General features: G+C 38.4%; 4 protein-coding genes across 5 annotated transcripts; 3 read left to right on the forward strand and 1 right to left on the reverse strand.

Annotated features, from left to right (window-relative positions):
* Positions 1-1629: 1629 nt before the first annotated feature.
* LOC104728477 (uncharacterized) lies at positions 1630-2352 on the forward strand. Its single transcript, XM_019231992.2, has one exon. The coding sequence runs from the start codon at positions 1630-1632 to the stop codon at positions 2350-2352; it is 723 nt and encodes a 240-aa protein (XP_019087537.2).
* A 1124-nt stretch (positions 2353-3476) lies between these two features.
* LOC104724570 (uncharacterized) lies at positions 3477-5531 on the forward strand. Its single transcript, XM_010443079.3, has 3 exons — positions 3477-4057; positions 4161-4309; positions 4993-5531. Exons 1-3 carry the CDS (start codon positions 3881-3883, stop codon positions 5129-5131), a joined length of 465 nt encoding a protein of 154 aa, XP_010441381.1. The 5' UTR covers positions 3477-3880; the 3' UTR covers positions 5132-5531.
* A 944-nt stretch (positions 5532-6475) lies between these two features.
* LOC104724571 (uncharacterized) lies at positions 6476-10147 on the forward strand. 2 transcript variants are annotated; one of them, XM_087473748.1, is made up of 6 exons: positions 6476-7140; positions 7422-8585; positions 8675-8768; positions 8851-9060; positions 9152-9328; positions 9401-10147. In XM_087473748.1, the coding sequence occupies exons 2-6, from the start codon at positions 7431-7433 to the stop codon at positions 9928-9930; spliced, it is 2166 nt and encodes a 721-aa protein (XP_087329874.1). In that variant the 5' UTR covers positions 6476-7140; positions 7422-7430; the 3' UTR covers positions 9931-10147. The 2 variants fall into 2 exon arrangements, with proteins under 2 accessions (XP_087329874.1, XP_087329875.1); XM_087473749.1 differs by having other exon boundaries at positions 6702-7140; positions 7425-8585.
* Positions 10148-11064: 917 nt separating this feature from the next.
* Positions 11065-14399, reverse strand: LOC104728478 (heat shock 70 kDa protein BIP2). Its single transcript, XM_087473750.1, has 6 exons — positions 14060-14399; positions 13478-13745; positions 13141-13355; positions 12800-13042; positions 11878-12595; positions 11065-11790 (listed from the first exon to the last, which is right to left on the reverse strand). Exons 1-6 carry the CDS (start codon positions 14112-14114, stop codon positions 11283-11285), a joined length of 2007 nt encoding a protein of 668 aa, XP_087329876.1. The 5' UTR covers positions 14115-14399; the 3' UTR covers positions 11065-11282.
* Between the last annotated feature and the right edge of the window lie 225 nt (positions 14400-14624).

The raw sequence follows: 14624 nt of genomic DNA on the forward strand, positions 1-14624 counted from the left end.
CTAACCTTCAGTTAAAAAGCTAACCTAACCTTGAGTTCAATATAAACCCTCTCGTTTGTCATCAGAAAATTATGTTGATCTTTTGAATTCTCAAATAGATCCCAACGTTTCAGATAATCCTAACCCTCCACATTCTGCTAAATCCTCTCAGCCTATTCAATTTAGCAACCCATTCTCTTCTCAGCCACCCCACTTTACCTCAACATTCTCTTCTCAGCCCTCTCATTTTAGCTCAACATTCTCTCCTCAGCCTCTTAACTTTAGCCCAACATCCGAAACTGAAGACTGTATAGAGGTTACAGTTGAAGAGACTGAAGAAAACGGCGGCAGAGGAAGTAGGAAGCGGTGGAGTGCAAAGGAAGATTTCAACCTCATAAGTGCTTGGTTGAACACAAGCAAGGATCCAGTTGTAAGTAATGAGCAGCGGTTAACAAGTTTCTGGAAGAGAGTTGCAGACTATTACAAAGCAAATGATGGATCAGCCGGTTCAAACGCAAGAGGGCCTTCACAATGTAAGGCTAGGTGGAACAAGATAAACCACCAAGTCAACAAGTTTGTGGGATGTTACGCACAAGCAAGTGCAAGAAGGAAAAGTGGAGAATCAGAAGATGACGTGATGAGAATGGCGTATGAGCTTTACAATAACGACATGAAGAAGCCATTTATGCTTGGACATTGGTGGAGGGAGCTGAAGCACGATCAGAAATGGATCACAGAAGAATGTAACCACAAGCGGACTAAGCTTGCATCTGAGACTACTACTACGTGCAATGATGGATCTGAGAAGAGGCCTCCGGGGGTTAAAGCTACTAAGAACAAAGGGAAGAAACCGACTGTTAGTATTGATGTTGAGGATGGTTCTGTCCGTAAGTTAGATAAGATCATTGCAATGAAGGATCAAGAACAAGCGGCTAAAGAGAGGCACGACAAGATAAGATTGCTAGACAGCCTGCTTAACAAGAGTGAACTAACACCAGCTGAAGTGCTACTTAGAGACAAACTAGTAGATCAAATGTTGACAAACATTTAGGTTTCAATTCTTTTCATTTGTTATGTTTAACTCTTGTGTGTCTTTCTCATGTTGTCACCATTCTATGTCTCTCATGTTAGTACGTTTTGTTGTGCTTAACTCTACTTGTATTCTTTTGTTTCAGGTTTCGGGTCATCAAATGTAGCTGTGGACAGTCACGTGAAGAGAAGAAGCTGTCTTGTTGTGGAACATGTCACAGATTTGGGATGTTTTGTTGATGTGAAGGGTTATGTCTAAATGGCTTATGATGTTTGTAAGGATTGTATGGCTTTTGATGTTTGTATGATTTAGTTGTATTTGTTTGGCAAGGATAGTCACAGTTTTATTTGTTTTGCAAGGGTAGTCACGACTTTGCCTTTTGTAAGGGTTGTATGTACACCCACTAAAGTAGTTTGTTTGCTTGTGTCTCTAGTGTTAAGTCTATATATTGGACAACTTTTTCTTCTTCATTCGCAACAACATTTACTCCATTACACCCGCAAACAAACTCTCTTTCCTCCTATCTTCACTTCTCCTCCTATACTAAAGAAAAATCCTTCTCCATTACAAAATAAATTAAACTTCCCATAAGCCTTCTACTAAACCCAAATTGTCAAAAGATGTCTAATTGGAGTTCCGATCAAGAAGTTGATGATATTGTAGAGGATGAAGTTGATAGTATAGTGCAGGATATCCAATACAACTACACTCACCCAGATGTACCATCAGCTCCAATTATCCGAAGAGTCCACATTAATAGAGACCACGAAGAAGGTCACGCTCGGCTATGGAATGATTATTTTAGTGATAATCCGACTTACACTCAAGCTATGTTCCGTCGTCGTTTTAGAATGAACAAACCATTGTTTATTCGTATTGTTAATGCTATTGAGAATGGAGTCCCATACTTCAGAAAAAGGCGAGATGCTACTGGAAGGCTCGGCCTTTCTGCACTTCAAAAATGTATGTCGGCTATTCGTATCATGGCGTACGGATGTTCAGCAGATGCGGTGGATGAATATTTACGACTCGCTGAAACAACCGCCCACAAATGCCTTCTACATTTTGTTGAGGGAGTTATAAATCTGTTTGGAGACGAGTATCTCAGAAGACCTACAGCTGAAGACCTCCAACGATTGATGAATATTGGAGAACAACAGGGTTTTCCCCGGAATGGTAGGGAGCATAGATTGTATGCATTGGGAGTGGAAGAATTGTTCCACTGCATGGAAATAACAATATTCACGTGGATCTGGAAAACCGACAATCGTACTAGAGGCTGTGGCTTCACAAGATTTATGGATTTGGCACGCATTTTTCGGACCACCAGGTACGTTAAATGATATCAATGTTTTGGACCGCTCACTGGTGTTTGATGATATCCTAGAGGGCCGAGCTTCGAGAGTTACATACGTTGTCAATGGAAGGCAATACAAAATGGCGTACTACCTAACTGACGGTATCTTATCCCAAATGGACAACTTTCATCCAATCCATTACACTTCCACGTGGTCGAAAAGCAAAACTCTTTGCTCAAAATTAAGAAGCATGTCGTAAAGATGTAGAGCGTGCATTTGGAGTCTTGCAAGCTCGATTTGCAATCGTGAAGAATCCCACACTTTTTTGGGATAAAGGAAAAATAGGGAAAATAATGAGAGCATGTATCATCCTTCATAACATGATAGTGGAAGACGAACGACATGAATACAATTTCTACTATCCAACAGAATTCTATTACGGAGAAGGAAACGAAATTTCCCGAGTCGATTTATCGTATTCTACAGATATGCCAACAACTATAAATAATATGATGGGCATTCGGAATGACCTTCATGATACACAAATGCATGATCGTTTGGAGAAAGACTTGATTGAACATATCTGGCAAAAATTTGGGGCAACCGCACAATAAATCTTATTCCGAATTTTGTTTAATATGTTTAGTATTTCGAATTTTATAAATTATGTTTACTATTCCGAATTTTGTAAAATATGTTTAATATTCTAAAGTTTGTAAAATTTAATTGTTTTCTATTTTATGTAATATAAAATTTTTTAATAATTGTTTTGTCATTTTATATAATTAAAGTTTGATAATTAATAAACATAAATTAAAAAATTATTATTTAAATGTTTGAGCAACCTTATTTTGGGTTCTCTAAGTGATTTTGCTTAAGTTTCTCTTAGAATTACTTTACTTAATTTAGTATTAATTATATACTTAATTAATATGAGAGTAACTATGGTGGATAACTCCACTAATGGTGGTCTTAGTTTCTCTAAGAAAAATGAATAAAACATGTTCAATTTAAAAATCAAAATGAAAATGCCAAAACAGATAATTTAAATATTTTATTCGATATATTTTCACAAAAATAGGGAATAGAAATTTTGTAACAAAAGGGATTTGAAAGTATTTCAGCTATTTTTTTCTATATAAAAAATATAACTAGTTCGTTCAATAATCAATTAAAAAAAAATTCGAAAATGTAAAAAGTGTACTTAATTGAACAATTCGGATATCTAATTAATATACATCCGATCGATGCCAATTAAGAAAGAGAAGTCCAATTTTTTATGTATTTATTTATTTATTTTAAAGCAAAGCAATGAGTCGTCGTCGTGGTTTATCGAGCGACGCGGTGAGGCTAACATCGGTGAGCCATCCAACCACCTTCCTATTTTAATTTAATGCTTTTTTTAATTTTTTTTATATGAAAAAAAAAAAAACAAAAATCGAAGAAAATAAAAAGCCCAGAAAGAGCCCAAAAGAAAAGAAAAAAGAAACAAAACTTGTTACTCCTCCTTTGTACGATTCAATTCATCATCTCCGATCTCTTCCTCCTCCTCTGATCTTCCAAATCTCCGGCGATGTACGTTAGAGCACTTCCGACGACGGATGTGAATCGGAACACGGAGTGGTTCACGTATCCTGGTGTTTGGACTACTTATATTCTCATCCTCTTCTTCTCTTGGCTCCTCGTTCTCTCCGTCTTCCATTGTTCTCCTGGCATCGCTTGGACCATCGTTCACCTCGCTCATTTCACCGTATTTTCCCCCAATCTCCTCCTCCGATCTGTTGATTTCTTGATTTCCAATTTTTTTTTTTTTTGGGTTGATTTATATAAGATTTGAAATTTGTAATTTCTAGGTCACGTATCATTCGTTCCATTGGAAGAAGGGAACACCGTTTGGGGATGATCAAGGAATCTATAATAGGTTGACTTGGTGGGAACAGATTGATAATGGCAAGCAGCTTACACGTAATCGCAAGTTTCTCACCGTTGTTCCTGTTGTCTTGTAAGTTCCCTTTCCCTTTCATCTCTCGAGGATCTTCTTGTTTCCCCATTAGGGTTCATAATGGTTGCAGGTATTTTTGCAGTTTAGTTTGTGTAGGAGATGCTCTGATCTTTTAATTTGCCATACTTGAAAAAGTGATGCTTTTTGTTTTGTTTCTGTGCTCATTTTACCTCTGGTTATGTAGAGATGCTCTCAACGAGCTTAATTTACTTACCCCTGCCTGTTTAATTGCAATTCGATTTTTTTTTTTTTTTGGTAAAGCGGTTGTTTTTTGACAATCTGATTGGCATTACTACTATACAGTTTACATTTAGGCATGGCAATAAATTATTCTTGCATTTACAGAAGGCCCTATGAGTCTCTTCGTTTTGAATTTCTGTTTGTTGAGTAGTGCGCTTCAAAAGTGTCACTTTCTGTGTTCTAATCCGTTTCACTGATTAGGGTTGGATCGAAGTTCCCTATTATGATTGATATCATCAGTTTGCTATAAAAGGCTTCTTTAGCTAGTGCCCTCCTAGAACATTAGATGTGGATTTTAGGTCTAGGCCATTCATACGAGACGTAAGGCCTGTTGTGAGATTTGCTGAATCTCTCTTAAAGAATGTTGTTGAATACCTCAAATTGTTATCCATGACGATTGGATCTTTGTGAACTGAAAATCTGATCAAAACTTTTGCATGTAGGTACTTGATAGCCTCTCACACAACAGACTATCAGCACCCGATGCTCTTTCTCAACACACTGGCCGTATTTGTCATGGTGGTCGCAAAATTCCCACACATGCACAAGGTCCGCATATTTGGAATCAATGGAGACCAATGAAAACTTGGAGAATACAAAGATAAAGGTATGTGTATTATGCGAGTCAGAGTAGTAGTTGGAATGTGGAATCCAATGACAAATGCCATCAGTCATTCAACATGTCTGTACCCTTATACAGACGTTGAATCCCAACAAGAGAAAAAATGTGTTATGTGGTCTCCATCCCATCGCATAATCTAACCTTTTCTACTCTTTGTTTTGGGGCTTCTATTTAATTCATATTTGATCTCGTTTGTGGTCTCCTAGTTTCTTATTTTGTGTAATCCCAAAACTGGTTACAACAGAAGTTGTTTAGTGAGCAATCTTAGGGTTTGAATCAATAGTTGGGGAAGAGAAATTTATATTCACTGTTTTTTGATATATAGATTCTTTATTAATGTGAAATCAAAGCAATTATGTATTTATGGTTTACTAGTAACGGTCGGTCTTTATTCCTAGCAAGTATAACACTGATCGTCGGTGTTCATTATGATGGGTTCAACGTGATGGGTGGTGGTCCTCAATGTTAATGTAGCACTAAAGAGAGGTCATAGTTTGAAGTGAATTAGAGTCTTGCCCTGACACATCAGTTGTATGTAATAAAGGCTTAGGATTTTACAGTGAAGTAAAACCTACAATTTGGTCTCATGGCAAAGAAAAAGATAAAAACATGAAAGCAAAGAACAATCAGTTCATCGAATATTGATTTGAGGTTATCTAATATCGGATTTAATGAAGTGATCAACGATGACCGACGCAACTGTTCTTATTTAGAAGTAGAACTGATTAAAAATTTGCTCAAACAAAGCACTTCTATTATTTTTAAATTGGGAATTTTAAGGTCCTTCAACACATAATCTAATTTTTTTTTTTTTTTTTTTTTTTGACAAAACAACACATAATCTAAATTAAGTACGAAAAAAACCATAAATCTAAAAGTATGTGTAAACTGTAAACTGTAATACTGTCATATTTAGAATAAAATCTAACAAAGACATTTTAGCACACGTGAGGTAATGTATTAAGCTCAAAAGGGAAATTGACAAAAGAAAAATTGATAAATAATTAGTTTATCGTTAGTGTGTCATTTTCTCTTGTTTCATTTTTATTTATTGATAAGGTCTTTTTTCAAGTTTATTGTTAATGACCTTATCAAAAACCAAAATAAAACAATGGGGAATTTAATCCATTTGTTGTGATATTATCATCACCTCGTTTCTAATTGTTTAGTGAGTAGGTAGGTGAGTCACATATATGAGGCTATTGACTCAGGCAACAACGAAACACAAACAACGACCAAATCAAAATGTGGAAAAAAAAAAAAAAAACAAATGAAAAACATCAATTTTCTTAAATCAAGATGTTATAATTTCATTTATCATAAATCCAATAGAGTCCATATCTTAAAATTTGAAGAGGGATCATAGTGTTTTTCTTTTGCTATTTATGAGCCGGCCTGCTCAAATCAAATGTAGAAAAGAAAAGTAAAAGTAGATTAAAGAAAGAAAATTCAGCATATGGTTATTGAAATAAAAGTAGGATTAGAAGATTAAAAGTTGACTAAGTAAGTGTAAACAATGTTTTGAGTTTTGACCATTTCAAAACTAAGAGTTAGAAAAAGGAAATGAAGAGAGAAGAAAAAGACAAAAGAAGGAAAGGATCTTTGTTCAATTTAATTGATTCGTACCCTTTCCTTTCTCTCTTCTTCCTCTCTTCTTCTTCTTCGTATAATAATGGAAGAAACAAACTCTCAACTTTACAAATTCCTCTCCTCTTAAAAATCAAACCTTTTTTTTTTTTGTTTTTTTTGTGTGTTTTGAACCCCTCTCTCTCTCTCTCTCTCTCTCTCTCTCTCTCTCTCTCTCTCTCTCTCTCGCAAGGAGGAGTTGTGACTCCTCGTATCGACGCAAGGTTTTGGGGGTTTTTTTTTTTTATTTTAAAACCCGTTCGTTTCGATGCAGACAAAAAGACAACACTAGTGTTTTTTTTATAAGAATAGAGAGCAAAATATTTGAATCTGGTAATAGAATGTAAGTAAATCTATCTCATCTCTTCCCATAAACTATTCGTCTTCTTCTCTGTTGTCTTATTCTTTTACTTTACTCCAAAGCAATCTCCTTTCTTTTTTTTTGCCGGATCATATTTGATTTGTCATGATTTTATCATCTGACCACTTCCCCCTTTTGGTGTTAAGCGTCTAGATTAGTTTCAATTCGAAAACCATTGTAGCAAATTTCTCTACTTTTCCAACATTCTTTGTCTTCGAAAGTTTGACTTTTTTTTTTTGTGAATTTTGTGTGTTTTGGGACAGAAGCTATATATGATGGGTACCCGAGGGAACGAGGAAGAGGAAGACTTGTTCGCTGATGCCCGTGAAGAGGTTTCATCTGTTTCTGATTGTAACTCTGAAGTCGCCGCCGATGATTTTGTTCAAGCAACTGGTGATTTAGATCTCTGGACTATGAATCCTGAGAGTGTTGATAACCGTCGCCAAAAGTTTTTTCAATCTATGGGTTTTAGTTTCAAAAAAAGAAACTTTGACCTTGATCTTGGTCTTGACCTTGATCGTCTGGGAGATTCTTGTTCCGACCATGTCCCGGTTTCGAAACATTTAAACTCTGTGTCTGAAACTGATCACGAGGAGGAGGATGAGGAGGAGAAGTTGCTGAGGAATGAATCTATATCCTCTAGATCCTCTGTTTCATCATTGTCAACTTCTTCTTTGGCTGAGGCATTTAGTTTCAGAGGTTCGTTTCAGAATCGTGCCAAGATCATTGATGATCAGATTTTTCTGACGAGAGATTATTCCAGCAACAGTAGCAGCATTGCTGAGGGATCGAGTGAATCTGGTTCGAGTAGGTCTGGTAGCTATGGAGATTTTCAGAACTCTCCCATGAGTCGTTATGAAGATTCGCCTAAGAAGGGAGGAGCTAAAGGTTGGTTAAAGAAGTTAGGTGTGTTAACTCATATTCTCGACAAAAATGAAGACTACACTGATGGTGAGTCAATGGGATCATCGGTACGGAGGCAACTAACTCGAGTTCAGTCTTTTAAAAAGCAGTTCAAGGAGCTTTCGTCTCTTTGTATCGGACAAGAGTTCTCTGCGCATGACGGATCCGTCGTGGTGATGAAGTTTTCACATGATGGGAAGTATTTAGCTAGTGCTGGCGAAGACTGTGTTGTGCGAGTGTGGAACATAACTGAAGACGAGAGAAGAGACAACGACTTTGAAGTGGTGGAGTCTGATTCAAGCTCTAGTTGCGTCTACTTTGGAATGAATGACAAGTCCCAGATTGAGCCTCTCAAGACTGAGACTGACAAGGTTGAAAGGAGCAGCAGAGGGTTGTTGAGGAAGAAGTCAGAATCGACTTGCGCTGTGTTGCCCTCAAAAGTCTTCAGTATATCTGAAACCCCTCAGCACGAGTTCCAAGGACATAAGGGTGAAATCTTGGATCTTTCTTGGTCGGAGAAAGGGGTAAATTACTCTCCGATTCTGTTTTCTCTTTCAATGGTAAGAAGATGAGATGATGGAACTAATTAACAACTTGTGATTGTGCACTGCAGTTTCTACTGTCATCTTCAGTGGACGAGACTGTTCGATTGTGGCGAGTTGGTTCTTCTGATGAATGCATCAGAGTTTTCTCTCATAAGAGCTTTGGTGAGTTTCTTTCTCTATCTGCCTTCTTCAATTCTGTTTACGGTATGTCTTCTTACGCACGTTCTCTCTTCCTTTGTGACAGTGACTTGTGTGGCATTCAATCCTGTGGATGACAATTACTTTATAAGTGGATCGATTGATGGAAAAGTCCGAATATGGGATGTGTCCCGTTTCCGAGTTGTTGACTACACAGATATAAGAGAGATCGTTACAGCTTTGTGCTACCGACCTGATGCTAAGGGTGCGGTAGTAGGTTCTATGACTGGAGAATGTCGCTTTTACCATACAATTGGTACGTTTTTTTTTTAACTTTTCGGATTACCAAACACTCAACTAAAATCATTTGTGTGTTTTGATATCTGAATCATCTTTATGAACTTCAGATAACCAGCTGCAACTGGACAGAGAGATCAGTTTACATGGGAAGAAGAAGGCTCCTAGCAAAAGAATCACTGGTTTTCAGTTTTTCCCTGGTGATTCGGACAAACTGATGGTTACTTCTGCCGATTCTCAAATCCGAATAATCTGCGGAGTGGATACAATCTGCAAGCTTAAAAAAGGTTTTTCTTTCGTTCAATATATGTAGGTGTTGCTGTTGTGAGTTTATTTATGGTGGATATATATTTTTTCAGCTTCAAGTCTTGGAACAACACTGACGAGTCCAACATTTGCTTCATTCACATCTGATGGGAAACACATTGTCTCAACAATAGAAGACTCAGGCATTCATGTTTGGGACTACTCTCAACCCAACAAGAAGGCTTCTTCTCAGAAACCAAAAACCATAAGATCTTACGAGGGGTTTCTCTCACACAATGTGTCTGTGGCTATACCTTGGCTAGGCCAGCAGGGGAAGGAGGACAATTTTATAGCAGATTTGGAAAAAACGTTTGCTCATTTCCCGGCTCCCATGGACTATTTATCTCCAAACAAAGGAGCAACAACGTGGCCAGAAGAGAAGCTTGGAGTAGTAGTAGCAGGTGCGGCTGCAGCAGTGGTTTCAGCTACAGTCAGCAGTAGATCCAAGTTGAGGCTCTTAAGGAGTGTGTGCCAGAACGTTAATACCTCTTCGCCTCACCTGTGGGGGCTTGTGATTGTGACAGCAACTTGGGACGGTAGGATCAGAGTGTTCCATAACTACGGTTTACCAATTCGGGTCTAAAGATCCCGAAGCAGCGCGTGTAGATTTGAGAGTTGTGGCAGTGTTAGTGCAGTATTAATTCTTTGATTTTGTTTGGAGCTCACTTAGCCTTAAGATATGCACATTAGGAACATGAGCTAAGTGGGTCTCTCTTTGTATTTGCTTCTAATTGGTACTATTGTATAGTGTGTCATCTTTTTTTGGTGTGTTATCAATGGTTATGAAAATACCCATAAAACTAAACATTAACAGTATATTTATAGGAAAGCTGTAGTACCTAGCTAGTATCTTATGAAGAATTGGGAGAGTTGTATTTTGGCAAGTATAAGTTCAATACCCCCTCAAAGTATTTTATGACAAGTGTCATGAAAGGTGACCAATATTATGAAATCACGACAAAAAAATATTGTATAAACATGAGCATACATGATGGTATATCACGATTACATAATGTGTTTAACTCTTATGCTTCCACTTATATTACATGTCTTCGTTGCGTTGATGGACGATTGAGATTATTCCGAAAGAAACCTTTAAAGTGGAGCTTCGTCCTCTCTGCTCTCTGCACCTATAAATACAAGCCTTTAGTCTATCATAAAGGATTTCCGAAAAGACTTAACACTAAAAAAAAGATTGTAGGCGAAAAGAGAGATTGATATTCCGACCTTAAAAGTTAAGCTTTCATCATTCATCTAAAAAACCGTTCATGAAGACTTCACCGCTGTAATGAACGGAGGTATTTTGCAAATTCTTCTGATGTGTTTATTATGTGATCAATTGAAATATTTAACGACTTTTGATACTCTGTTATTTGACTGTGATTAATGTAGAATTAAGATTCTAGTGATTGCATAATTTTTAAAAAAAGTTAAGAGAGCTTGGCACAAAATAGTTTGGTTCGCTCACTCGACACCAAAACAATCCTTTTGTACTTGGCTTGCCATGCATAACCATCCATCTATAGACGACCCTCACGACCGTATGTAGGCTTGGAATAATGGCTCAAATGTGACTTGTGTTTTCTGTTCCACTCCCACTGAGACTCGAGATCACTTATTTTTCTCATGTCGTTATGCATCTGAAGATTGGTCAGCCACTGCTAAGAGTCTTCTCTATAAAAATCGGTTCACCACTGATCGGTAACAATGTATCTTATTTTGGATGGGAAAAAAGTATTTGTTATGAAGAAGTAAAGGGAACATAAAGAGAACGTCCGGGGAGACTAAAGAAGGGACGCTACTTAATCACTCCCCTTTCCTAAAATGAAAAACCAAAAACATACAAAAAAACAAAAACAAAAAACGACTTTTGTTTCTTTCATACTCAAAACTTGTCTCTAATGGTTTTAACAAATCAATGATAAAAAAAGACATCTAGAGTTCATCATGAGACTCATCTTCCTCCTCAGTCGTTGATTCTCCTCCTGCACCTGGTGCTCCGCCTGATCTCTGGTATACTGCCGTGATGATTGGGTTACACACTGCTTCTACCTCCTTGAGCTTCTCATCGTACTCTTCTTTCTCAGAGTTTTGGTTCTCGTCGAGCCACTCCAAGGCTTCTTTGGTTGCTGCTTCGATCTTCTCCTTCTCATCCCCTTCCAATTTGTCTGCAAGCTTGTCCTTGTCGTTCACTTGGTTTTTCATGTTGTACACGTACGTCTCCAACGCATTCCTGGCGTCGATCCTCTCCTTCACCTTCTTGTCTTCCTCTGCAAACTCCTCTGCCTCCTTCACCATCCGGTCAATCTCTTCTTGGCTCAGACGACCCTTCTCGTTTGTGATTGTAATCTTTTCTGATTTACCACTCGCCTTGTCCTCTGCTTTCACGTTCAGGATACCATTGGCGTCCACTTCGAATGTGACCTCGATTTGAGGGGTTCCTCTGTCAAAAAGAAGAATGATGACTATTTTAAAGTTCAAATGAGACTGATTTTACAGTTACAAAAGGTTAAAAGAAGAGAGAGCAAACCTTGGGGCTGGTGGGATTCCGTTGAGGTCGAATTTCCCGAGCAGCCTGCAGTCCTTGGTGAGACTTCTTTCACCTTCAAAGACCTGAATTGAGACAGTTGTCTGCTGGTCTTGGTACGTTGTGAAAACCTGAGATTTCTTGGTTGGAATAACTGTGTTTCTCGGGATCAGCTTGGTCATCACTCCTCCAACAGTCTCAATACCCAAAGTGAGTGGTGCCACATCAAGAAGAAGAATATCTTTGGTCTCATCACCGCCTTCTCCACTCAAAATACCACCCTGAACAGCAGCACCATAAGCAACAGCCTCATCTGGGTTCACACCCTTGTTTGGCTCTTTACCTTCAAAGAAGTCCTTCAATAGTTGCTGAACCTTTGGGATCCTGGTGCTTCCACCAACAAGGACGATCTCATCGATCTGGCTCTTCTGTAGACCAGCATCATCCATGGCCTTCTTCACAGGTCCCATGGTCTTCCTGAACAAGTCATTGTTCAGCTCCTCGAAACGAGCTCTGGTGAGTGGCTCAGAGAAATCAACACCATCAAAGAGTGACTCAATCTCTACACGGACTTGGTGCTGGCTACTAAGAGCTCTCTTTGCCCTCTCACATTCCCTTCGGAGCTTACCAAGAGCCTTGTTGTCCTTGCTGATGTCCTTCTGGTGCTTCTTCTTGATCAACTTGATGAAGTACTCCATGATCCTGTGGTCAAAGTCCTCACCTGCGCAGATCGTAACAACAAAAGGTCAGCACCAACATCACACTAAAGCAATCCCTCAATGTCTGACACTCTGTCTATACTTTGACACAAGTCATTGATTATGTTTTGTTTAGAATATTTGGGCGATTCCAATTGCACAACACTCCTCCGTTATTAAACGAAATGTGATTAAAAACGAATCCTTCGTGGTCACAAGTATATTACCTCCCAAGTGAGTGTCACCATTCGTGGAGAGAACCTCGAACACTCCATTATCAATGGTCAATACACTGACATCAAAGGTACCACCACCAAGATCAAAGACAAGGATGTTCTTCTCACCACCCTTTTTATCCAGACCATAGGCAATAGCAGCAGCAGTAGGCTCATTGATGATTCTAGCAACATTGAGCCCAGCAATAACACCAGCATCCTTGGTAGCTTGCCTTTGAGCATCGTTGAAGTAAGCTGCGCATATTTCAACACCAAATGAACAATCAATCACCAATCCAGATAAGTCTATGTCTCCAGCACATATAATGACGGCGAATTAACAACAAGCTAACCTGGCACGGTAACAACCGCGTCCTTGATTTTCTTTCCAAGGTATGCTTCGGCTGTCTCCTTCATCTTAGTCAGAATCATAGCACTGATCTCCTCAGGACTGAAAACCTTAGTCTCACCATCCTTGATCTTGACTTGAATGTAAGGCTTACCGTCCTTGTTCACAATCTGGTAAGGTACAAGTTTCCTGTCCTTTTGGACCTCCTTGTCCTCAAATCTGCCATAAATTAAAAAAAAAAAAAAAAAAAAAAAAAAAAAAAAAAAAAAACAAAAAATCAATATCTCATGCAAGTGAAACATACATAAACCACGCAAGAGAAAGAGGTCTCATGTATTTACTTTCGGCCGATCAATCTCTTGACGTCGAAGATAGTCCTCTCTGGATTAACAGCCGCCTGATTCTTAGCAGCCTCACCAATGAGCCTCTCAGAGTCAGTGAAACCAACCCAGGAAGGTGTAATACGGTTTCCTTGGTCGTTGGCAATAATTTCAACGTGGCCATTTTTGTAAACACCGACACAAGAGTAAGTGGTACCAAGATCAATCCCTATGACTGATCCCAACTTGGTGGCCTCTTCTTTTGCAGTGGAAAACGCAAATAAACATCCTGAAACGTAAAAAAAAAAAAAACTCCAACCGCTCAATACACTAACAAAATCAAAACAGTAACTCTCCCAATTCCAATTTCACAAAGATACTACTCACAAACCACAACCTAATCTCGTCATCCACGAAACGAATCTCTAAGTAAACATCTTAAACTATCTCTGTAAACGAGATCTAACCTTAGAGATCGCAATTCAACATTGTAAAACAAGCACAATCACATCCAGTAATACGATCACGGAACAATGCAGAGGAGATTTTTTACGAATTACACAGACTAAAGAGATCTAAATCGAATAAGAAGACACCACTCACCGAAGAAGATGATCGCCAGCACAGCAGCGCCGTTTGCTCCGAACGAGCGAGCCATATCGAAAACTTTAAGCTTTTGATCTCACTCTCTCCTTGTTTCGATCGTATAAACTTAGTTTTGAACAGAGCTTTTCCTTTTTCTCTGATTTAAGGCTTCGCAGAAGAAGTTGGGAATGCCTTTAAATAGGGTCCAGTAGTGGCCGAAGGTGATGGTGAAGTAGTCGCTTTTTATGGCAAGACGAAGAAATTATAACTCATGTCATCGGAGATTACGTGGACCAATCATCTTACGACGATCTATAATGTCAGCCAATCAGATTTGGTCTTGTGTTGGAGTAATCGTGGCCGTTGGTTACTTCGTTTCTTCTTCTTTATTCTAGACAATGGGCTTCTTCCTTTTTTTTATTTTAATGGGTCCAGTCGGCCTCTTCTATTTAATTATTATTTTTTTTAGTTAAAAAAGATTTATATTGATGAAAAATTGTAATCGTTTTTAAGGAAATCTGATAATTAGACTGGGGGATGAAAACAAGCATAATATGGGGGATGAAAACAAGCATAATAGAAA

Source organism: Camelina sativa, chromosome 11, assembly GCF_030686135.1.
Source record: "Camelina sativa cultivar CO46 ecotype springtype chromosome 11, ASM3068613v1".
Classification (NCBI taxonomy): Eukaryota; Viridiplantae; Streptophyta; class Magnoliopsida; order Brassicales; family Brassicaceae; genus Camelina; species Camelina sativa.